Raw genomic sequence first — 23,723 nt, 5'->3', positions numbered from 1 at the left:
GATCCTACATGTGCCGCTTAAGCCATATTGCAATTGCATTGTATTGGATTGTAGTCCTCTTTTATACAGCGCCCTTTCCCCATTTGTATGGCCTCAATGCACTTTGTAGTTGGAACACCCTCGGGGCTGACTAGGCTCCAATAAGCAGCCCAGAGGTCTGGCACGTGGGCGGGTGCTGTTGGTGGTTTAGGATACAGTGCTACTGCCGGAGATTCGAAGTGTGCCCAGCTAGATCGACATTTTTCATCGGTTGTCTCTGTATGCTAGTGGCAGAGGTGTTGGGGTACGTTAAGGGTTTTAGTGTGGACCGCTAAGCGAGCTGCTAGACCAGAATTGCATAGCCATAGCTGCATTCTACGGTGCGTGAATGGGTGGCCGTGCCTGCAGCCTGTGTCCAAAGACGTGGCGCAGGTATACATACCGTAAACTTGGATAGAGTTAATCTTCAATTTTGTTTTTTCTAGGTCCAACGTGATTGGCTGGTCTCTCTCATTGTCATAATTTTCCTATATTAAAAAGACTGAGCAGTGGGAGACCAGAAGGATGGGGGAGGGGGGAGGTGATGTACGATCATCTGTGTGTGGGTGGGGTGGCGAAAGGTTAACATTTGTCACCGTGTGCCGCTGCGAATGCTGCCGGCATCCGTGGTTTTTTTTGGGTGGATAGGTGTGTTTTTGGGTTTGGGCAGTGTTTCTGTGAGCGTATCGACAGTATAGAGTGCCAGAGGTTTCAAGAGGAGGAAAGAAAGAGCCAGGTTTTGAGGGCATTACTGAATGCCAAGTAATTGTCAGTCTTGAGGATGTGCAGGTTCAGAGAGTTGCAGATGATTGGCGCTTGGGCGCAGTGGGAGGATCCGCCCAGTCTGGTGCAGTTGTAATGTGGGACAACTAGGAGTGATGCTGTGCCACATCTGAGTGTCATTGATGGGTGGTAGCGAGTGACTTTGTCTAGGAGGAATTCCGGGTCAGTATTGTGGATGGCACATTGAGTCCTGCACATTGCTTTAAAGGTAGTGCGTAGACCAATAGAGAGCCAATGGAGGACTCTTAGTGTAGGGCTGATGTGTTCTCTGGGAGGGAAGCTAATGAGGAAATGGGCCGCAACGTTTTGGATTCTTTGCAGTTTCCTTAGCTGAAACGCTGGTGAGCCTAGATAAAGGCAGTTTGCATAATCTAAGCGGGAGAGGATGATGGAGATGATGGCAGAGAAACCGTGAGGATCGGAGGAGTATGGGAAGATACGCCTGAGGAACAGGTTCTGGAAACATAGTTGACTTGTTGGGAGAGGGATACATCTGTGCCCAGTGTGCATCTGAGGCTTTTTACAGAGGTGGAGGCTCCCAGAGGGGGGCCTAGGGATAGCGGCCAGGGAATAAACCTGGGTAGGAGTGATTTTTTCCCACAGACTAGGATGTCAGTTTATCCCGGATTGAGGATGAGGTGGTTGGCCATCATCCAGTAGTTCATATCCGAGAGGCATGATGACAGATCTGGACAGTTGGACCTGGCGATTTAGGGATTTTACTAATGATCTGCATGTCGTCTGCTTATTTGTAATGAACCCGTAGGCCCTTTTAGGCGAGGTAGCGTTCTATGGGATGGATGGGGGATGCAGAAGTTACTCATACATCAATAATAAGACCGACTCAGAAAGTTGTCAAATCTTTAGCTGTTCTATTAACAATTATCTAAAACAGGGAGTACAACAGACATAAACGGACGTCTCACAGCATATCTCTCGAAGCACTCAATGCATTTTATAAATTCGCCATACGTGACGTCATACTACGTGGCAAAATAAGAAAACCTACGTGAGATTGTGGTTGGTCTACAGGGACATCTAGGTATACTTTGCATGGGGGATAGGATTGTAATTGGGTCTCTAAGGTCAGGTGGACAAGTATGCCCAACCCTAGTGCAAGTAATCTTTGCTGTCATGAAATAAACAATGGGCCTCATTACAAAAGTTGCGGTAAGGCAACAACGCCGCTGGTAGTACTACCGGCGCCGTTGTTACCTCGCTGCAACATTCCGAGCATGCTCTTGGGTGCCGCTCTGGAATGCCTGGTCAGACCAGGCATGCAGAGCGGCACCCGCGAGCAGTACCAGATGGTCGCACCAGCCCTGTTATCAACAGGGCCGTTGTTACCCTCCTCCCCATTCCCATTGGCCCTATGGGGGCTCAAATGGGAATGGGGGCGTACCAGGTCCGGGTCCCGCGAAAGGGATGGCCCGGTAAATCCACTTTTGCGGGACCCGTAATGAAGCCCAATGTTTCATTGGCTTTGAAACTATAGGGCTCTTTGCTAAGTGGCCATCTACAATTGGTTGGCACGTTTGTACCCTTCTGGAATATTCCACTCGCTAGCAGCACGCAAACTGATACCCCAGGTGTTTGAGGGTTGGACTGAACCATACCTCCCCACCCAAAATAGCCCATCATCCATCATCACTCGAGCTGTCTGCCATTCAAATTAGTCTTTGAACTCGACCTTGCAAAGTATCACTGCACCCAAGAATAGAAGGGAGTGTGAGCATAGTCTTATCTTCAGGTCTCGGTGTAGCTTGCCCAAAGTCTATTTTCATCTGACCATGTGACAGGAGACCGTGTTTTGAGCTCCTTCTTTGTATTTAATACCATTAAATGAATAAAACCTGGCACTTCTAGTGTTTTTCCATTACACCTCAACAGGAGCTCATCTCACTTCTCACATTCATTGTATTTTCGCAAATAGATAACCAGCTTCTTGGTTGCCCCAACTCTTGACAATGGCCCAGACAACCTTTCTCGAATCTTCCCTCGTTGTCAGCTGTTTTCTTCAACTGCACCACACTTTCAGCTCTTCTGTTCATGGGGTCCTAGTTTGCTAAAACACGTTGTGGAACATCCAGATTCTATACACATATATATATTGGCGGCACCACCTGCAGTCTATTCACTACGTATGGCCGGCCTTTTGATTACTTAGTCTACTTGCATTTCAGCATCTGTACAATTGTAAAACTGCTTGCATTTTCTTCAGTGCTCTTTGCACGTGCAATCTTCATTCCGCACATGAAATGTTGCTCAATTCTTCACTTTGCCATCAGATTCTATGAGGTCTATATCGTCTCTTCATTGGCATCTCTTCTGGGTGTGTCATTTCTGCTTCATGTGACATCACCAGTCCTCTCTTTCACTCATCTTCACACTTCTTCCGGAACCGCCTTTAAAAGACTAATTTCCCAGTGGGTGAATCATATGGGGCATTCTTAATGGATACCTTATTTCAAGGATTCTTCGCGGTATAGGGATCATTATTGGCGTTGTGCATGTAGCAATTTCTGGTTTCCAACATAGAGGCATAATAGGGGTGGAACTTCCGGTAGAGGCACTTGGCTCCTCCTCTACAGTAGTATTTAAGATTGTGGGAGCGGCTGAGTACAGGCAGAGGGTTTAGATAGATGTTGAAGAGCAGGGGAGATGGGGATGCTCCTTGTGGGACCCCTTTTGTTACTGGTCGTGAGGTGGATGTGACCAGATAGAGGAGCATGATTTGCGTGTGATTAGAGCTGAGAGGAGATCCAAGAGAGGGTTGTGTCTGATTCCTAGTGTTTGCAGCCTGTCTAGGAGTATGGTGTGATCAATGGCATCGAAGGCGGCAGAGAGACCAAGAAGGATGAGCACTGCGCAGCCTTCTGCATCAGCTGTTCTTTTTAGGTTGTCTCAGACAGGCACAAGGGAGGACTCCATTCCTCAGAGGGGTCTAAAGCCTGATTGGGCAGGATCCAGGAAGTTGTTGACTTCAGCCAAATGGCTGAGTTGCTTGTATGCTGTCCGTTCCATGTCTTTGGCCATGAAGTGGGTGTTGGAGATGGGCCAGTAGTTTTGGGTGAGGAGTGGGTTGAGTGTAGGCTTTTAAGGAGGGCTTTGATGTAGGAGTGTTTTAGGGCTTCTGGGAAAGTTGATAATGTTAGGGAGTGGTTGAGGATTGAACGTGCAATACTACCTGTACAGGTTGAGGCTACGATGTTTTTGAGGAGGGTGAGCGAGCGGGGCCCTCAGGGGAATCTGATGGGCGGCTTTGTGCAAGGAGCGAGAGAAACTCCTGGTATGAGATTGGAGAGAAAGATGTGATGGTTTGTAATGGGAGAGGGTTTGGACAGGGGTCGGACTGTGGATGGGTAATAGCTAGGGGCATTATTTCTAATTTAGAGATGATGGCAGAGTGTCTGTCGATAGCGATGTTGTGATGAATGTCCATGTGCCCACAGTTGGCCTCTATACATGCTGACAATGCAGGGAGCTGGTTTCCGCCAGTAGAGGATGGGAACAGGGTCGGACAGAGGCATAAACTTGTCTCAGGCACCAATGAAAAAGTGGGCCACCGTTGCACATGGCAATTAATTCCTTTTGTCACAGACTGTTTAAGTAGGACCCAAGGGTGGGGGGGTTGATAAAATGCAATGCAAATTGTGCATTTTAAAGAATATTAATTCTGTAACACTGGTTAAAACTACTAGCCGCATGGTGAAGTAACTTATCAAACTGGCCCACATGGGCCAAAAAGTGGGCCACTTTGACCGAAAATAAAGACCCACCCAAAACTTTGCATTTTTGGTTGTTTGCATTGCCCTATTGTCCTACTGTCCAGTCCGAACCTGCATGGGACTATGTGGCAGCCAGACAGTAGCCAGGCCGTTGGCTAGCATTTATCCGCATACAGCTGATGGTGATGACAGCACATTCCATGTCCTAATCCTTTCAAACCACTGGAGTTGATGAATGATCCTGCATGGATTACGTATGGGTAATCTTCATTACTCCTAGCCCCACTCTTCCTCATCCCAGTACACAACATGAGGTGTCTCACCTCCCCTGGAACCCTTCTTCTATTTGTTTTCTTTTCCCTTTGCCCCCACCCCTCCCATGGGGATGCAGGACACAACCCAGCCCCACTTACCTCAGTTACATCAACCAAGGCACAGCCCGTTCAGTCAGTCTGGAGGGAGAGGTGGGAAAAAGTACTGGAACAAGGAAACGTAGGACTAGGAGTAATGAAGATTACTATTTAGTAAAAGCTGCACCCAGAGGGCTGGGGGCTACGTCAGCTGTGCGAAGCAGTAGTGTTAAGTTGGGAAGAGTGTAAAGATATGCAAACAGGTGCAAGACCGGCATTTTGAGGACATAGTCCAGTAGTCAGAGAAGTGAGTTTCCGTGGGGGAGCCCTGAGGTAAAGTTGCGGTATAAGCAGATGCGGGCGATTGTGCACACCTTGGTAACTGGTCGAGTGGGCAGCCTACCCGGCCATTGCAACAAGGCTGCAGTCTTTAGTTGGTAGTTTATCTGAGACCCGGAATACAGGGCAAGGTACCGAAGGGCGTTCTGTTCCCAAAGTGGTAGTGTCCTAGGGACGCCATACCATTGGCACCTAACATGTGCCCATGGCCTGCGCAGACTTCGCTGCAGAGGGCTTGGTCATCAGCTTTTAAGGTGGAGGCGGATCTAGCGAGCGTTGCGTTGCATGGTGCACATTGGATCATGCAATGTCAGATGGGCAGCGTCTTCTGTGTACGTGTTGCGCACAACAGTGCGTGCCCTTGCTCTGGACGGGCTTTACCTTACAGGGCTTGGTCGTCAGCTTTTAAGGTGGAAGCGGATCTAGTGAGCGTGTGTAGTACGCATCTGTCGTGCGATGTTGGACAGGCAGCGTCTTCTGTGGTCCTGTGGGATACAACACTGCACACCCTTGGCCTGCACGGGCTTTGCCGCAGAGGGCTTGGACGTCAGCTTCTAAGGTGCAGGCGGATCTAGCGAGTGGTGCATTGCCTGGTGCGCATCGAATAGTGCAACGTCGGATGGGTAGCATCTCTGTGGTCCTGTGGGGCACAACACTGCCCACCCTTGGACTGCGCTGGCTTTTCATAGAGTATTTCATTAATCTTTTAATTAAAAACGCAAAGTTAAAATACAATGTTGTTAAATAAAGTTATTGTTTACCTCCTGCTATAAAACCTGTTCAATTCACTGAAAATATTTTCATCCAAGGGACATTAGGGTTACAATACAGAACCGCGGAAATGAGTGGGCAAATTGGGCTACATTTTTTTCTGCTGAAAAATTGGCAAATTCTAGGCAAAATGAATCCACTTAGCTATTTTCACCATCGAATATTGGCTGTTTTGGGGTGTGTAATGACAAAATCTCATTTTCTCGTAAAAATATCGTTTTTGGGGGTCTATGAAACATTTTGGAGTTAAAAAGCAAGACACTTTGTGTAAAAACACAACATTTTGGATGGTCTCCCAACTCAAACCGCGTTTTGTCCAGGAAATGCTGTTTATAGGGCCAAAAAAAACATTTGGGGGAAAAAACAGAAAAACTATAAATTCCCCTAAAAAATGGCAAAGAGGAACAAAAGCCCCTCCGGCGAAACAAATTTGGAGGTGAATTTTGCCAAGTTTATTTCCTTGGCGTTAATTTCGCCCACCCCTTGTTAGCAAACACACATGATGTGCTCCCAGCAAAGCAGTAATATTCACATCACATGACATCACAAAATGCATTATCGGGGACGACACTATGGATGAAACCCTCTGCATTGTCCAAAAGGCTTTCTGGGGCCTGGTTTCAAAATACCTTCAGCTATCCCTTCGCAAATACTTCCCCTCTCGAGCTCTTCGCTCCTCTACCTCTAACTCCCGCAGGGTCAATCGTTTCTCAAAGAAATTAGCTGGGGGTAGATCTCTGTCTTCGGCCGGGGCCTCCCTCTGGAACAGCCTCCCTGCCACTCTAAAACTCCATGAGAACCATCATTGGTTCCGGAAGCACCTCAAGACCTTCCTCTTTTCTTCTGCCTTCGCTCCCCCTCTCCCCTGCTGATCTGTTCTCTCTTGGCACTGTGCACCTGGCCACCCTCTGTCCCCTGGGCCCAGGTACCTACTCACCCTGCCACCCTCCTGCACTGCCTCCTGGCCACCCCTTGCACTGGGGACTGTATCTGAACCCATACAGTTCCCCACGCCCCAATTTACTTCTTTTTTAAAATTTCTTTTAATTTATTGTGATATTAGTCAAAATTTTGACTTTTTACACAGGCATACATTGTATATATATTTTCTTCTTTTTCTGCACTTATCAGACATATCCAGTTCTGCTGCCGTAAACCCAGCACTTGCCACTTGCTGGCTGCACTTCCCCTGTTTATTGCTCCACTATCTACTTATTTATTATTTATCTGTTTCTCCTCTGCTTCGCACTTTCCACTTCTCCCCCCTTCCATGCACTTTTCCCCTCTCCCTCTCCCAGGCACTTGCAAGTTCTCAATGTCACTGGGCCTAGTAAGATCGCTGTGTTGTTCTCCCCTGTTCCACTTCCTTGCCTTGTCGCGCTCTGAAACACTTGTGTGTGAGCGCGATAGAAATAAAATATCATACCATACCATAGCTATAAATGTACAAATGGTATCAAAGATATAAATAGGAAGAATGTTAATGAAGAAGGGGATGGGTGGCGCTCTTTTCTCGCCTGCGCCCTAAAACAATATCCCTCATTGTTAAAAAAAGGATAGTCCATCATTAGTGTTCATGGCGGAAGATAGCAGGTGCTGTTGCAGTTTAGGGTCAGCATGTACCTAGAAGCGGTGCCTTCTTCCTGCTGGAAGCCCCGGGTTTCGCAGGAAGCAGTACCCTCCCTGCCTCACATCAGACCAGGGCACCGTGGCACATCTCCGCCTCACCTACCTGGCAGGGCAGTCTATGCAATATCGCCTAGTCCATGGGGAGGTCTGACGATGCACAGCTCCTCATTGCCATGTCTGGCGGCTCACCGGTGCAGACCTCCGCAGGAATGTAGTGTGTGCAGTGACTGAGCTCATGAGGGGGTGTTGCCACTGCACACCTCCCTGTTAATACAGTATTATTATTATTATTCTATTTATTGAGTGCGGACCTGGCTTTGGGATGCATTGGAGCGCTTCACAATCATAGAGGGACAAACGCTGTTTGGGGAGCAGAGAAACAACGACGGGGAGGAAGGGCGGGCAATTTGGCAGCCACCAGGGAGAAAACAGGTGATTGATTGATTGATATTTTATTTCTATTGCGCTCGTACACAAGTGTTTCAGAGCGCGATTCTTTTGTTTGATTGATATTTTAAAGGTGGGAGCAGATCATCCAGTCTCAGTGTAGAGGGAGAGTGGAGTGCGTCTGGAGCTGGGCATTAGGGGGCATGTGCCGTAACTGAGCTCGTGAGTAGGCCTCACCATCGTACCCAGTGCTGTGCAATACATCACAGGTCACAAAGAGTCTCATCATTTCACACTATCCCACTAGTACCGTACTTACAATAACTCTATTCTAATGAGTCAGTGCTCTGAAATATATGGGAGTCTCGAGCAGGCAACATAAGGGACTTGGTCTATAAGAATTGTGAAGCTTTGAAGAGGTCTTAGTCTGTAACCGATGACTGAATATGTTAGTTGTAGTTTCATGCATAACTTCTTCTCTGTTCTTTCAGCTGGTGTCGCACCCCGAAAGGAGAAATGTGCGATTGGGATGAGTCAGCATTTTCCAGGCGGCTACGCTTTGCACAACACCTGGACCCCCCGGTCCTGTTCCATGAAGAGGTTCCCATCCCAGGATGAGATCAACGACTGCCTGAAGTGGAAGTCCATTTACATGATGGGGGATTCCACCCTGAGGCAATGGATGCTCTACCTCACAGCCAACGTCAAAAGTAGGTGGAGCTTCATGATCAAACGCGATCGACCCGCGGCGCTCAGGACATCCAGGATAGGAGATCCCAGGAATGACAGATCACTAGTTAGAGAAGATCCAGGAGAGAGGGTCGTAAGGAGGAGAAGGTGATCAGAACAGGAGGAGGTGTGAAAGAGCTTCCATGAGAGGAGATGAGGCTTGCATGGGGTAGAGGTCCGGCATTACAAAAGAGTGCCCGGAGGGGGGCATCGAAGGAGCAGAGGAGAAATATCAAAAGCACCAACAAGATACAAGATCAGAAGAATTCACATACTAAGGGAATGATCATTGGGAATTGAGAAGAACAGGGGAAGAAGAAACGGAAACAAGGGAGGAAAAGTAGAGAACCAGCAACGCGTAGAGCAGCCTAGAGTAGCCAGGAAACAACACCAGGCAGAATAAGAGGTAAGCCATTCTCTGAAGGGTTGGGGAGGTGATGGAGACAGGGATCATAGCAGGAAGGAGGGATGGGAAGCAGATAACAGGAGCAATACAACTGAAAAGTCAGACAGGGAGGACAGCTGAATGAAGCAGGATGGAAAGGGGGCAGATAATGCAGTGTGAGAACAGAGAAAAGATGCGGACAGGAGGGGATGGATAAGTGTAAGAGTGAAGGGCATAGGGAACCATTAGGGCAGGTGGACAGGATGGAAAGAGAAAGAGAAGGAAAGGTGAAGTCACCTGGAAGAGATTCCCAGACAGGAAGTGTGGGGTCAACCATGAAAGAACCCGTACACGATGCAGGGAAGAAAAGGTGGACTAGCTCATTATGCGATCCGAGGGCAGGAGAACAAAAGTACTGAAGTGAATAAGAGGGACATGCGTGGATGCAAGAAGAGAAGCAACACCGAGTGTGGGACATGCAGGGTGGCATTGAGGTGGAAGGGTGAGAGTTAGGATGGGGACTGGAGGGAAGGGAGATGAGCAGAGGGATGAGAGGAGTTCAGAGCAAGAGGTGCAACAGGCCAGAAGAAAGCAGAGTGGTGTAGAGCAGATGCATTGGGCAGCAGATGCAGCATGCATCGCGTGCAGAGAAGTGGGATTAAGAAGGAAGGTGTGTGCACAGACTAAGATTCTGATCACAGTACATGCCCAATAAATCAGCGATCTACCTGTAAGGAGAAAGTCTATTAATCAATCGTCTGTATCCTGAGGCAAACACATCTGAGAAACAGACAAAGATTATAATTATGATGAAAATGTTCTATAATCATAAGCTTAGTCTGTACAATTGTGTGTACTTTCAAAGCACCAAGTCATGTGATGAAGCAATCTGAAAGAATAGAAGTGAAGAAGTCATTGAGACATATGTTGATAAAGCAAGTGTGCAGCGGTGCAAAGCTTTGAGTTCCAGGTAATAGTTAATCCTAATGTTAGTATACAGCCACCCCTCCCAGAAGGTTAATGTTGTGTCCCCAGACGTTAAGTCATTCCTGAATGCCTTGATCATACCGAAGCCCATCCCTCCCCAGTAGAGCAGAGGTTTGCATGCGTCGTCTGTATATGGGGCTAGGTTGCACTAACCTGCCACATGTGATCTAGATGCCCCAACCAGCTTTCATGCCTCGCTATGCTAGCTCTGGTAGACTTACTGTAGACTCGAAACATGCGCGACCTGAGTTCCTGTCTATGCCCATTGTTTCTACTAATTCCCGATGAGTGAAGGGGGGTGTCTTGTACAGGGACAGAGGTGCTGGTACTGATGTGGTTGCTGATATTTTAGTAGGAATTATGGCCCAGTCTAGTATTTAAGGAGACCGATTCCATCGGAGATCTTAGGAAGGTTTCTAACAAGGTCCATGGCCAGCGACTCCGGTCTGTGCCGTGCGATATCCTGAAGAGATACGACTAAATTCGATGTCCGTCTGTGTTAGTATGTCAAAGAACTGAGCTAGATGAATATTCCCCCAGAAATTAGGGGTCACACTGTCACTTATGATGGAGAATAGTGACAGTGGGAGCGTGTCACAAATGTTGGCGATCAGTAGCCACACCAACTTCCAAACCGTCGCAGCGTATTTACAGTCAAATATCATATCTCTAAGACTAGCAGTTTCTTCCTGACATGACCAGCATTATTCGCCAGAGCGCCCCCACTTCCTCCTCCTGACCTAGCTGGCATGAGTAGGGTTCTATTGTAGGGCATATAAGGGGTCTGAGTCACTGCGGCCACTCTTGATGTAGCCTGTATCTTCCAGCATATGCAAGGTCACATCCTGCGAGGCCATGCGTCAGAGGTCACGCGTCAGAAGCAGGAGATGGTATCCGGGACGTCCAAACATGGCGCAGCGGTTTGGGGTGTTTCTGACTAGTTGGTGGTATCTCTGGAATTTTCCAAGAGGTCGTTTTTGCACCGATTGCCAGGACTTAAAGGATGTTATCGCATCTCCACCCTGAATCTGTTCAACACCACATAGCACCACATACCACACCGCGCCCATAATGACCAGAATAGCGGTCTCCCGCCCGTCTTAATGCTCTCATTCAACCAAAGGGGTTGGGAGCTCCTAGCTCTGAACCCCTGCCCCGCATGTCTTTTCCACCTGGTTAGTGCCTTGTTAGTGCATACTACTGTGAAACACTTGTGTAGAGGCGCGTTATAAATGGTATGCAGTTTTTTAATCGAATATTTTTTAAAGAATAAACTTTCATCGATTTCTTTTTAACAAAAATGTTTTGGAGAATGCATTTAGAGGTGGGGTAAAGGGTTACATATTTTTGAGAAACGGTTGGGGTGGGTTTTTAGCGGTGGGAAACGGGTGTTTGTGGGGGGAACCCCCCAGAAAAAGTGCATTCTCTATAAAAATGTGCCCGTATAAAATATTCGATATACATGCTTTTTTTAAAATAAATTACTTCAGTATAAAGACATGTAACCCTTATGAATGCCATATCATATAATATCATATAATTGCCTGGATATGACAGAGCCAGCGTTTTGGTTTTAAAAGCCTGATGTCTCTCAGCACATGGGGGGTTGCCAGGTGTGCCCCCAGATACACCCTTCTTGGGGCAGGAGGGGGTCATTCCAATCCTTGTTTGATTAGGAAAATATTGTATAGTTACAACCTGATGCCAGGGTTGTCTTTCCTCCCCAGCACCTGAAACTCATCTAACATCTACTTCCTACTCCTAACATAACTAAATTTGATTTGATTCTTCAATATATTTACAAATCAATTTGGAACTTTCAGGTGTGCATGGTGTCAATTTGGAGTAATCTCCTAAAATGTAGACAGCCAGCTCCTCCCTCTGTGGAGTGTAACACAAGTTCAGGGCAATTCGCGACCTTTCTTTTCCCCATAAGACCCCATTAATGTCCCTGAAAAAGGATGAGGGCCATGCTAGGGGTGCAAGAAAGGGCATCGAATATCACAGGGCGAATAGTCTCCATGCGGCCCCACCAGGGAAGATGGAGAGGTGAGTATTTCATGAACAGATTCCCTGCTTTGGATACACATGCCGAAGCATGTATGTGAACTGATTTCTGTGCTTCTTGGTGAAGCAAATTCCCGAGTATGTAACACCGGAGGCCTTCCAAACCAGCCTGGACTCCACTCCCTGGTGTCTACGCCAGTGTCGACTCAACCGCATGGTTCCAGATGTATCCAGGTTTATTTTTTAATTTGTATTTTATGGGTTTGTAAAAACCTTATACAAGAAAAGACAAAGCATAATAAAAACTTTCAATTGGCAAAATTAAATAAAAAAACACCTGGAAAGTGTTGACAAAATTATACAACATGGTTAATTCCAGAAAAAGGTCGCCATAGCATCCATTTTGGGAAAATAAAACTCATCATGACAATTAGAATTTGTCAATAAATTTCAAATTGGTTAAAAAAGAGATGACCGTGATGAAAAGTAGAATCCTGTGGCAGATGGAGAGCTCATTCCAATAGACCACCTCATGAACGCACTCTGACAACAACTCTTCGCTTTGGACCTGTGGCGCAGAACATTGAATACACATATGTGTCAATAATTCGGCTGTTTGATGGCTGAATCTGCGGTTATTACCCTCACCAAACCTCCTAATATATAATATATCTCTCACGTGTGCAGACGATTGAAGCTAAAAATGAGAACTATTCTTAGAAAGCGTCCGTCGGGGCATTGGTCATACACTGAGGAACAGCACCCAAGTGTTTATTATCCAAACTAACATCTTGGTGCCATCTTTAGGAGCCCCTTCAATTGCAAGTTTGAATCCAAACATTATCGTAGATTCTCTTCGTTACCTCCTCTGGTTTGGGGAGAAGGAGTTTGTTATTTGCAGGCCATGTATCCAGCTGGTTAATCCATGTATCCTGACACTGCTCATAATCCCGGATTCGTGTTTGTTGTACGTGATTAATAGGGACACAGCCCCTTTAAGAACACACACACGGGGAAGCGGGAAGAGGGCGGAAAGGGAGGGGACAAGGGGAGAAAGTTAGTTACGATGTGGACGTGAATAAAGGAGGTTCACAGCACGAGTGGCTCCGTCTATCTGTTGTGTTTGGCTGTGTGTGCCTGTTGAGAGCCCCCCCAAGAACTGGCGACGAGGCCGACACAAAACCTTCTTGTGACGACAGCAGCGGAGGGCCCGTGAGCCCAGCAGTTCAGGAGGTCCCATGCGCCCAGAAGTTCAGGAGGGCCCGTGCGCCCAGCTGACAAGGTGGGCCTGTGTGCCCTGCAGTCGAGAAGAGGTCCGTGTGGGAGAGCCTGCGTGCCCGACGCATCTTCAGGGGCCCGTGCTATCGTTGATGGAGTCGGCACTGTAGCCAGCTGCATTGGCCATGGGATGTAGTGGTTGTTTTCCTCGCTTTTAGCTATGGTCTTATTTCAGTTTTGCCTGGGTTGAGTTTGAGGCTGTTTGTGTTCATCCAGCTGTAGAGCTGTTGTAGGCAGTTGTTCAGCGTTTTGTTTTCTTCCTGTGTATCTTGTATTTTGTAGACACTCTGAGTGTCATCTGTGTCATCTGTGTAGTTGTATCATGTGAGGCTGTGTTTTTTGATGAATTTCATTAGTGGCATCAGGCGTATATTGAAGGGAGAAGGTTGATCCTTGTGGTACTCCACAGTTGTATTCTCTTCTAGTTGATTGGAATGGTTTGATCCAGACGGTTTCTGTCCTATTTGTTAGGAAGGATTTAATCCATAGTATGGCTGTGTCAGTGATTCTTATTTCTTCTAGTCACCTGATGAGAATTTCATGGTTGACTGTGTCAAATGCTGCAGAGAGGTCCAGAAGGATTAGAGCTGTGCTTTTGCTTGGGTTGGCATTGGTTTTTTAGATCGTCCCAGATTGAGAGCAATGCTGTTTCCGTTCCCCTCATCGGTCTGAAGCCTACTTGTGCCTGGTCCAACAGTTGGTGCTCCTCTAAGAATTCTTGTCTTATTCTGTAGGCGTATGTCTCTAGAAGTTTAGCTGGGTAGGGGATGTTGGATATGGTCTGTAGTTGGAGAGGTCTTCTACGTTTCCTGCTGTGTCCTTGAGGAACGGCCTGATGTATGCCGCTTTTAATGATTGCGGTACTTTCCCTGTTGAAAGTGATTGTTTGAAAAGGTTTCTGTGGTATTCCATGGGCATTTCTTGTCAGAGGATTGATTTGTGTATGTCTGGGGGGTATGGATCAATGGTGGAGCCTGCTTTGTTGCTGTTGCTTACCAGCTTGATCAATGTCGCCACTGATAATTGGGAGAAGCTTCGGAGTTTGTTCTGGTGATCCCCTGATGGCCGGGTAGATCGCATGTTGTAGTCGATTGGTCTGCTTTGTATGATTTATTGGATGGTGGTGATTTTGTCTTTGAAGTGGTCTGTAAGGTCATTACACAGCTTCAATGAAAGTATCAGAGTGTTGTTGCAGCCAGGGGGGTTTCTCATTTCGTGTTCGATTTTAAAAAATCTGTTTGGGTGTTGGTGGCTTTGGTGATTCTGTTGTCGTAGTATTTCTTTTTGGCCATATATATATTTCCTTCTTGTATGAGTTGATTTGACGCTGGAGTTGTAGTTTCTTCACCTGATTGTTTTTTTCCTTCATTCTAATTCAAGTTTCCTGTTTCTCCTTTTCATGGTGCAGAGAAGCGGGGTAAACCATTTTGCTGTCACTCTTTTGCATGATGGTGTGAAATGCTTTTCCTTTAAGACGCTGTTGATCGTTCCAGCAATCCATTCAAGAAGTAGTTCTGTTTTTAATTCAATGTCAGCTTCGTCTAGGGTCATTGCCTGTGGTTTGTTAACTTATAATTGCTCTGCTAGGTTGCTAGCTCTGGTGGCTCTCCAGTTTATTTTCATGATAGTTGGGAGTTTGTCTGTTTTTTTTTGTTGCTGTTGTTGTGGGGAGTGTGATCATGAATGGAATGATGAGGTGATTGCTCCAGAGGATCTGTTATGGTGGTGTCGTGGCGATGAGATTTTTGTTGCAAAGATTGTGTCCAGCGTATGTCCCACAGAGTGCGTTGCTCCTTCCACTAGCTGATGCTGTTTCATTGTCTTGAGTTGTTTGGCTAGTGATTTCTGTGAGTTAGTGGATTCTTGGTCAAACCAGATGTTAAAGTCTCTGAGGATTACCAGGTGTCCTGCTCGATGGCTAGATTGGTGATGGATTCAGAGAATACGCCTGTGAAGCTTGCATCTTATGTTGGTGGTCTGTATACCAGGACAAATTTGAGGTTTGTTTTGGGATTTGCTGTGAGGTGGAGGATCATGTATACATAGTTTTTGATGTTCAGTTGTTCATCCATTTTAATTTTGAGGTGTTCCTTGTATGCTATCATCAGTCCTCCTCCTCTTTTGCTTTTCCTGTTTAATTGTGAACACTTGAAGTTGTCAGGGATGCAGTTATGCAAGGTGGTTTTGTAGTTGTCATCTAACCATGTTTCGGTTATGGAAAGGATGTCGATACCACCTTCGCATAGGAGGTCGAAGATCTCTGTGGCATGTTTGGACATTGATCTGGCGTTGATGAGGTTGCAGTGAATCTTTTTGATGCGGTTTGAATAGTTTTTTAATCCTTGCGTTGTCTTGTGGTTGTTCTGTTGGGCTTCTTTGTTTGCAAGACAGTTTGGTTGATGCTCTATGTATTGTGCTTCCTTGCAGAAGCAATCTGTTAGGTTGATTGTCGGGTTGATGATACATTCTTCTGCTTCTTCGTCCTCTATGTTTTGCTGTGGTTGCTTGCGGTGCCTTTGTGTTTTTGTGATGTAAGGGGTGAGGGCATTGGTTTCATTCCTTCCCCTTCTTGGTTCATCTCTTCTCTTCCTGCGGGGTTCCGGTTGGTTCTTGTTGTGCCTGGATGTATTAGCGTTGTAGAGTTTCCAAGGCGGTGAGGTGGTTGCGAGATACGATGTTAGATACAGGGATTTATCTCTTGTTGTGATATTTGTTTTGCTGGCTGCAGTGTTTTTCGGCGTGTGTTCAGTATTTGTTGCTGTTTCTGATGGAGTCGAACTTGTATCTGGTTGGTTTGTTCTGTTTTCTGTTTCTCTTTGGCAGCATCCTGCTCTTTGACAGGGCATCTTCAGCATCGTTGGTGGTGCGATAGCTCGGACTTTGCTTACAGGGGCTGTAGCCTGCTTATAGGGCTTTGTGCAGTTTAAATGATTGTTGAGTTTTGTCCTCTTCTGTTATGATGATAAGGTGTACTCTGTTGGCTTGTGTCTTTGTAGTTTGTTTGTGATCCAGTGGTGAAGATGTTCTTGAGAGTTGGTTTTGTGGATTAGCTGGAATGCCTGCGTATGGCTGAGTTGTAGATGTTGTGGGGTTTCTGGTTTCTTTGTTATAGGGAGTGGGATGCATAGCTGAGGGATTTCAACTGTGTTTTGCCGGGTGGTGATTTATTATTGTTCCAGACTTCTTTCTTCTGATGGTTGTGTGTCTAAGCAGGGCAAGGTCCGCTTTACTAAGGGTTTTCAATCGGGGGATGCACGCCATTGGACTAACTGGTTCTTGAATTAAACTGTGGGCTTGCCTTTGACTGGGGCAAAGATACAGCTTTAAGTAATTGCCTTTATGTGGCTAGGTGGGTGTTCCCTGAAGGTGGTGAGGTGCTGTGGTCAGGCAGATGGCATGCAAAGGGGAACACTTACTCTCTAATGGGAGGGTTGCTAGGTAGGTCTCATGATAAAATAGGTAGACATCTGAGGTAAACCTACCTTGGTATTCCTGTCTAGTGGTTGAAGGCCTAGGTTTCACGATAAATAGGCAGATAAGGAGAGCACACTTTGATTTGGGATTTTTGTATGTTGGTATAAAGGCCTAGGTTTTACAATACTATAGGCCGATAAGGGTGAGACGCACCCAGATTTCAGAATCATGTAGAGTTGGAGAGAGGCTTAGGTTTCACAATACAATAATCAGATATGGGAGAACACACCTATATTTCAGAATACTGTATAGTGGGAAGGAGGCCTAGGTTTGTCAATACAATCGGTTTCACAGTATAATAGACAGATATGGGAGAACACAGTGATAGAGGTTTACCAAAAAGGTAGTGGAGCTGTGACTCTGGCGGGGCACAGTGTAGGAAGGAAGGGAGCAACATGCAATACATTTTTCAAGGGTTGCAGTCATGCTGGTTGACAGCCAAATGAGTTGAAACAGATTTCAGTTTAGCTGTAACTGATATCTGGTGGTAAAATAGAGAAGTGTGCTTTAACTTGGCAAATAACAGTTCCGGGATGCTGAAAACGGTTTGAAAAAGTAGTGGTGCTGTTAACAGTAAAAAATAAAAGTAGTGCAACACTGTTCCCGCTCTCTATGAACACAGGGAGAACACTACTTGATTTGAGAATCCTGTAGAGTGGGAGAGAGTCCTGGGTATCACAATACACTACGCAGATATGGGGGAATAAATATAAATAAAGGGGAAGCACAGGGTACCCGATAGGAGGCTGAGAAAGCCCAAGTTCATGGAAAATGAACCGAATGAAGCCCAAGTTCACAGAGAATGAACTGATTGTACTGGCAGAGGAGGTGGTGGCCACTAGGAGGAGCTATATGAGTCGCAGCATCGAAAAACCAGCCAGCAGAGACATGTGGCCCAAAATCAGAGATAAAGTGGTGGCTGTGGGGCACGTGCAACGGGAGCCCAAAGACATGAAAAAAGGTGGAACAACCTCAAGGCCAGGGTGAGAAGTCTAATCTCCATCCATCGTAGGGAGACGACAGATACCAGAGGAGAGAGCATGGAACCCCTCCACCTTGCACCCTCGGAGGAGATGGTGAGCAGCATAGTGCACAGGATCGGAATAGATGGCGTGGGCACTGCTGAAATTGGAGCCAGCAGCCAGGGTGAGTACCTGAGTGGATGAGTGCATGTGGGCCCCATAGGTGTCCAAAAGGGCTACACAAATTCTGTGGCTACCATGCATGCAACAACATCAACCGCCACTATGCACGAAGCATCCACGTAAAACAGCAGGCCACAACTATACCCCACACACGTCCACGAGGCAGGATGGGTAGGGGATGAGAAAGGCAATCACCACCATGCATAACAAGATGGAAGGAACACAGCACATCCACAATGCAACACACAACTACCCCTTGCCCGCACACCGGCCACACATGCACAGTCAACCTTCAATACCAATTGACATGTGTGACAGCTCCACGAGGCCAGCAACTGGACCATACCACACATTGGGCCCAAGTGGGATACCGCCCAACTCTATTTGCGTTAGCGCTCACCCATCCGACAGTATTACCACCAGATCATGGGTTGGGCGCTAACCATTACACCCCATTCCCCATTGCACCCAATGGGGAATTTTTGGCACAAGTACCGTGTGGTAATACCGCCGATGGTAATTGCACTGAAAATTGGCATTTTCCCTGCGTGTTTAACCCCTGCTGTCAGCTGGGGCTAAACACGCCAGAATCATGATTGGGTGGACCCTTAATTGCAGTGGTAATGCCGTTACTGCTGCATTTAAGGGCTACCGCCCAACTCGTGATGAGGCCATTGACACAGTGGGCCTCATTACAACCGACCCGGTATGGAAACAACAGTGGCGGTAAACCCGCCGCCACCGTTATTTCCATGCCGGGTGATCACAACTCCTGCAGGCGGAGGCGTCAGACCCGCCAGGTCTGACCTGGCGGGTTTAACACCAACGCGCCTGTAGGCAGACGAGGAAACACCGGCACCATCACGAGATGGTGCCGGTGTTTCCATGATCCCCGTTCCCATTGAGTCCTTTGGGACTCAATGGGAATGGGGATTAACACCATTCCGCCTCCGGAATTCCCGGGTCACCGGGGTTGTAATGCCCTGGTAATTCTGGGAATCACGGAGGCGGAATGGTAATACGAGTCCGGCGGTAACCAGGCGGTTTTACCGCCTCGGTTACTACCGGACTCGTGATGAGGCCCAGTGACTGCAATCATGTTGACACAACCCACACAGTACCCGCAATCAACCAATTGTCTGACAGCACCACATGTATACAATGCATCGACAATACCCCATGGCCATGTGCACAGGTGCAAATTGTGACAATGTAGCCCTGCTCTGGAGTGAGTGCACATGCTATTCACTGCACGGTAGCCACGTTGATTCCCTGATACAATGCCTTCTACTCCAACAATGCCAGTCAAATGACTCCACACCCCCTGCCGGCACAATACAAGTGACAGTGTGAATGTTGACTTGCCATGCATGACCTATCCAATGTACTCATGCATATTTCCATGTCTGCCAACAGGCACTCAGGACACACAGGAGGCATCCGTTCAGACCGGACTGTCGAACACACCAGCACCATTAGCTGGCCCGCCGAACCGAGCAGGACAGGGCACAAAGCAGCAGAGTGCCAACCAAAAAAAGACACCCTGCTAGTGTGACACCAACAGCCTCATGTTCCCCAACAAAGGACACGGCCACAATGCCTCGACAGGCCCAAGTGTGCAGGCGGTCACACCGGCACCTGTGGAGTCTACAGATGCAGGCATGGCCATGGATGTTTGCGGCAGCCTGCAGGATCAACAGGCCATGGCTGTTGCATCAGAGTCACAGGCGGAGGCCACACACAGTCCGTCAGTCCAGGCTCATTCGCGTGTCTGCCAGTTTTCACCTGTCTCCTCACCCCTGAGCATCCTTTCACCACTCTACACCACTCAGTCACCACGCTCATCCCGCCGTGCACTTCTGTACCAACAGGACATGTCCTCAGATGAACAGTACCAGCATACCCACACTCCTTCACGGGAGCCAGCCGGGAACTTCCAAGACCGGATGAACAGAGGCAGGCAGAGATGTATGCCATGGCACAGGAATAGTTGTGCCATTCTCAGTCCATGTGCGATTGCATCAAGGGGTCTCTAGACAGTTGAGTAAGTCCATCGACCGTCTCTGCAGGAGCACAGTGTCCTGAAATGCAAGCCTGTGCCTGACAGGCCACAGGATGCGCGAGCTAGCCGAACAATTGTTGGGATCACATGAGTCCATGGCCAGAGCCATACACCTGAGCATGGACCATCTACGGGGAAGCGTGTAGGGGAGATAACAGTCTGCTACCCCTACTGAAAGGTCATGGGTAAGCACCCCACCCAGGCGCTCACAATGGTGTGCTGCAAATGCTGCTAGGCGTGCAGACAAAGGGGAGAAGTGCAAGCGCTAGAGAGTAGTACCTGGGGCTAGGGGTTGGGGTGGGAGTTGGTGTTGGGGCCTGGGGTTTCCTTGTTCACAAAATTAAACACTGTTTGAACCTGATGAACTTGCATGTTTTTATTCACTGTAAGTTGGGACTTATGCATTCATTGTATGTCTGCATGCCTTACAAGTCACAATATATTGTCCTTGAGGTCCTGGTGGACCATTTGTCCTTCCCTCACATCCCTGCGTATGTCCTGTCGTGACCTGTTCACACCTTCAACGTCTTCCTCACCTGAGCTAGGGGGGTATGGTCCCCATCTGCAGGAATTTAAATGTTCCAACGTTTGCAGAGGTTGTGCTGCATTACATGGCAGGATGACCTGGGCTGTCACATGGTTCATGCCGGTGTCCTGGGGTAGGTCAGTCAGGGTTCTGGGCCAGTTCTGTGCATTAATGATGATGCATCATGGGAAATATGATAATGCTAACATACCTCATGTGTGTGACAGTGAGCTTTGGGGTCGGGTCTGAGTGCCACTTAACCACATGCCAGGTGTGCTGTCCTTCGTGCCTCTCCATGTACGCAGGTAGGGTGGTGTACTGAAGCTACATCGAGTCATGTGTGGCCACAGGGTATTGGGCACACCAGTGGCTGATTGTGTGGTCGGCATTACAGGTCATTTGCAAATTAATTTTATGGTACTGTTTCCTGTTCCGGTATGCCTGTTGCGTTGCTCGGGGGGTACCAATGTCCCATGTGTGCAATCCACTTCCGCTATGGTATTGGGGTAATGGGCAAGGATGTTGAGACGCATGTTTGCTGCATGCACCTGCACTTGCAAACTTGCATTTATTGAATAACGAACATTAAGTTACATGAAACAGCACAACTACTAATATTTGAACTGAAAGCAAATTGAAAACTACTTTAGAATAAAAGCCTCCGGGCCTCATTACTAGTTCAGCAGTAACCCGTTGGTGCTACTGGCGGGTCGCAGCTGACCTCGAAACACTGAATCCGCCACCTGACTTTGCGGTGCCACCGGGACATTACAAGTCCTGGCGGAGCAGGAAGTCAGGCGGGGGATTCGGTAAATACCCATTCCCCGGGCGTCCCATAGGACTTCAGAGGAATGGGGACTTGGAAGCACTATCACCGTTACCAACGGTGCCAGTGCTTCGGTGAAAAGTCTGCCTGCAGGGGCCATTGGGTCCGGCAGGTCTGACCCTGCCGGGCGCAACGGCCCTTGCAGGCAGACTCGTAGTTTAGCGGTTCAGAAACAAGGGTGGCGCTGAGCTTACCGGCACCCTTGTTTGCAACCGCTGCACTCGGAATTAGGCCCTCTGAGGGCATAGTTGGAGTCAAGGTTAACAAAGCACTTGTTGGGCTGAATATTGAAGTACTCAAGGAGAACTGGAAGATCCTGGTTGCGTGACCTTTTAATGGGTGGATCATGCGATCCAACAACTGTGCCAAGACCAGGGAACCCCTAACAGGGAGGTTTTCTGCTGTGTAAAAAGGAAAACTATCATTGGTGCACATCAGATTTGGTGAAGAGAATCCTGAACTGTAAAGAACTGGTGAAACAGTCTAAAGGACAAAGCCTCAAGAAACTTCTTTTTGTGTCATCCTTTGAAATTGAACTTGGGGAAGGGAGCCATGAGACGTGCTGCCCTGGGATCTATATGGAACTTGGGGAAGGGTATGCTGACCTTGTAAAAGTATGGAACTTTATTACTTCGAGTCCACAAAACGGTAAATTGAATATTGTAATGAACTTGTTGACATTTGGGGTAAAGAAGCTGAAGATTACGCCCAAGCTGGTATTACCTCAGAACTTTACTGTTTAGTTTATGGTTGTCACCCCTACGCATTGTTTTGTTTTAGTTGCGAGGACAAGCATATGCTTTGGACACAGACAGACTTCTCGGTTGAACTTTCTGACACAGACTTTCCTTAGTTTCTTTAGGGAGGGAAATCCAACCTTAGCATAAGGCAAGCTAGGCCTTACACCATCCTGACATTTCCTTTAATAAAAACCCTTTGTTATACATTGAATCTGTTGTCTCTGACTCCTTCGATGATGCCTATTTCACAATACCTTACCCCATAACCGGTCCAACAGACAGCAGGAGCAAATCTCGTTCATCAGTGATGTGAAATTACAATTATCACACCGTCAGCCATTATTAGTGGCCCATCAGGGGCTGCTAAGTATCTCCACAAGACAGAGTTCAATAAGCAGTGGCTGCAGTCTACCTGTGACCCGCTCGTGGATCCCCAGTCTGTTGTGTATCCAGTGTTGAATCTGCCCCCTGCACGTTTGTGCTGGAAAAAGAACTGAGGGCTAGATTTAAATCTTTGTCTTGAGTGGTGCGCTGGTTACAGCTACGTGACGCCGACCAGAGCGCCATCATGGAATGGTTTCCTCATTGGAAAGTAACCCGTAAGGCTATTGGGTCTATGCTGTCCCCTTGAGTGTGTGCATGTGGCTGGTTTGCTTGAGCGCCCGGGATCACTCCGGAGGGTGATACCAGGAGACCGTTGCACCCCAGCATAGCAACTTGCTGCCTCAATTGCAGCACTGTCAAGATTGGGCCAGAGATGCCGTAGCGCATTGTAATTCAAGCGGGTAACCCAAAGACTATTAAAGTCTATGCTGTCCCCCTAAGTGTCCCCCTAAGTGGTTGCTTAAGTAAGGAGGAGCAAAGGCATGGATAGACCTTAAAGATTCTACATACGAAGTAAAACTCAAAACATTGCCTAATAGGGAGCCGCTGCAGATCAGCGAGATAAGGGAAGGGAAGGCAGAACTGCCGAATAAAGAATAGAGCATAAATGAATCAAAGCATATTTAAGCAGACCAACAGAAAGAACAATGGTTTGAAGAAGAGTTTGTGTTGATGAAAAAGTGAGAAGATGCCAGACATTTCGGATATTAAAAAAATGAAAAATCTGCAAGATTGAAACTTGAAAGCAATTTGAGGCAATAAAGATAAGGTTGAATCGAAAAGAAAACCAAGATTTTCGGCATGAGAATTCAAAGAAATATAAAGAGTGGGGAAAAGACTTAGAACAATTAACCAGACAAAAACCAAATTGTTTTCTTCAGGTTTAAGCAGAGAAACCGAGAGGCCATCCAAGAATGGACGGCTAAGAGACGAGCATGGAGGCGATGATGAATGGAGTCATTAAATGAGGGAAAAGAAAGAACAATCTGTGTGTCATCAGCATATAAATGAAACTGAAATCCACAGTCAAGAATCGAGGAAGATACAGAAGAGGAGTAAGACAAAAAAGAAGAGGGAATGACTGAGAAGTGGAATCCTTCCAGGAGATAGTGAAAGAACAATTGGACAAATAAGAGTAAAGCCATCAATGAGGAGAATCAGAAAGACCCAAAGAA

At 47.2% G+C, this 23,723-nt stretch overlaps 1 protein-coding gene across 1 annotated transcript in view; it reads left to right on the top strand.

The window, feature by feature from the left end:
- Positions 1–23,723, top strand: part of LOC138528307 (NXPE family member 2-like) — a 447,118-nt gene that overhangs the window by 408,767 nt on the left and 14,628 nt on the right. The window contains exon 3 of the mRNA XM_069639784.1: positions 8,497–8,715. Coding sequence (XP_069495885.1) covers positions 8,497–8,715 — 219 coding nt within the window. The remainder of the gene's footprint in view (positions 1–8,496; positions 8,716–23,723) is intronic.

The sequence above is a fragment of the Ambystoma mexicanum genome, chromosome 7q (genome assembly GCF_040938575.1).
Source record: "Ambystoma mexicanum isolate Mex_15411 chromosome 7q, UKY_AmexF1_1, whole genome shotgun sequence".
NCBI classification, from domain to species: Eukaryota; Metazoa; Chordata; class Amphibia; order Caudata; family Ambystomatidae; genus Ambystoma; species Ambystoma mexicanum.
The sequence above is the reverse complement of the archived record's forward strand: the minus strand, read 5'-3'. Positions and strand labels throughout refer to the sequence as shown.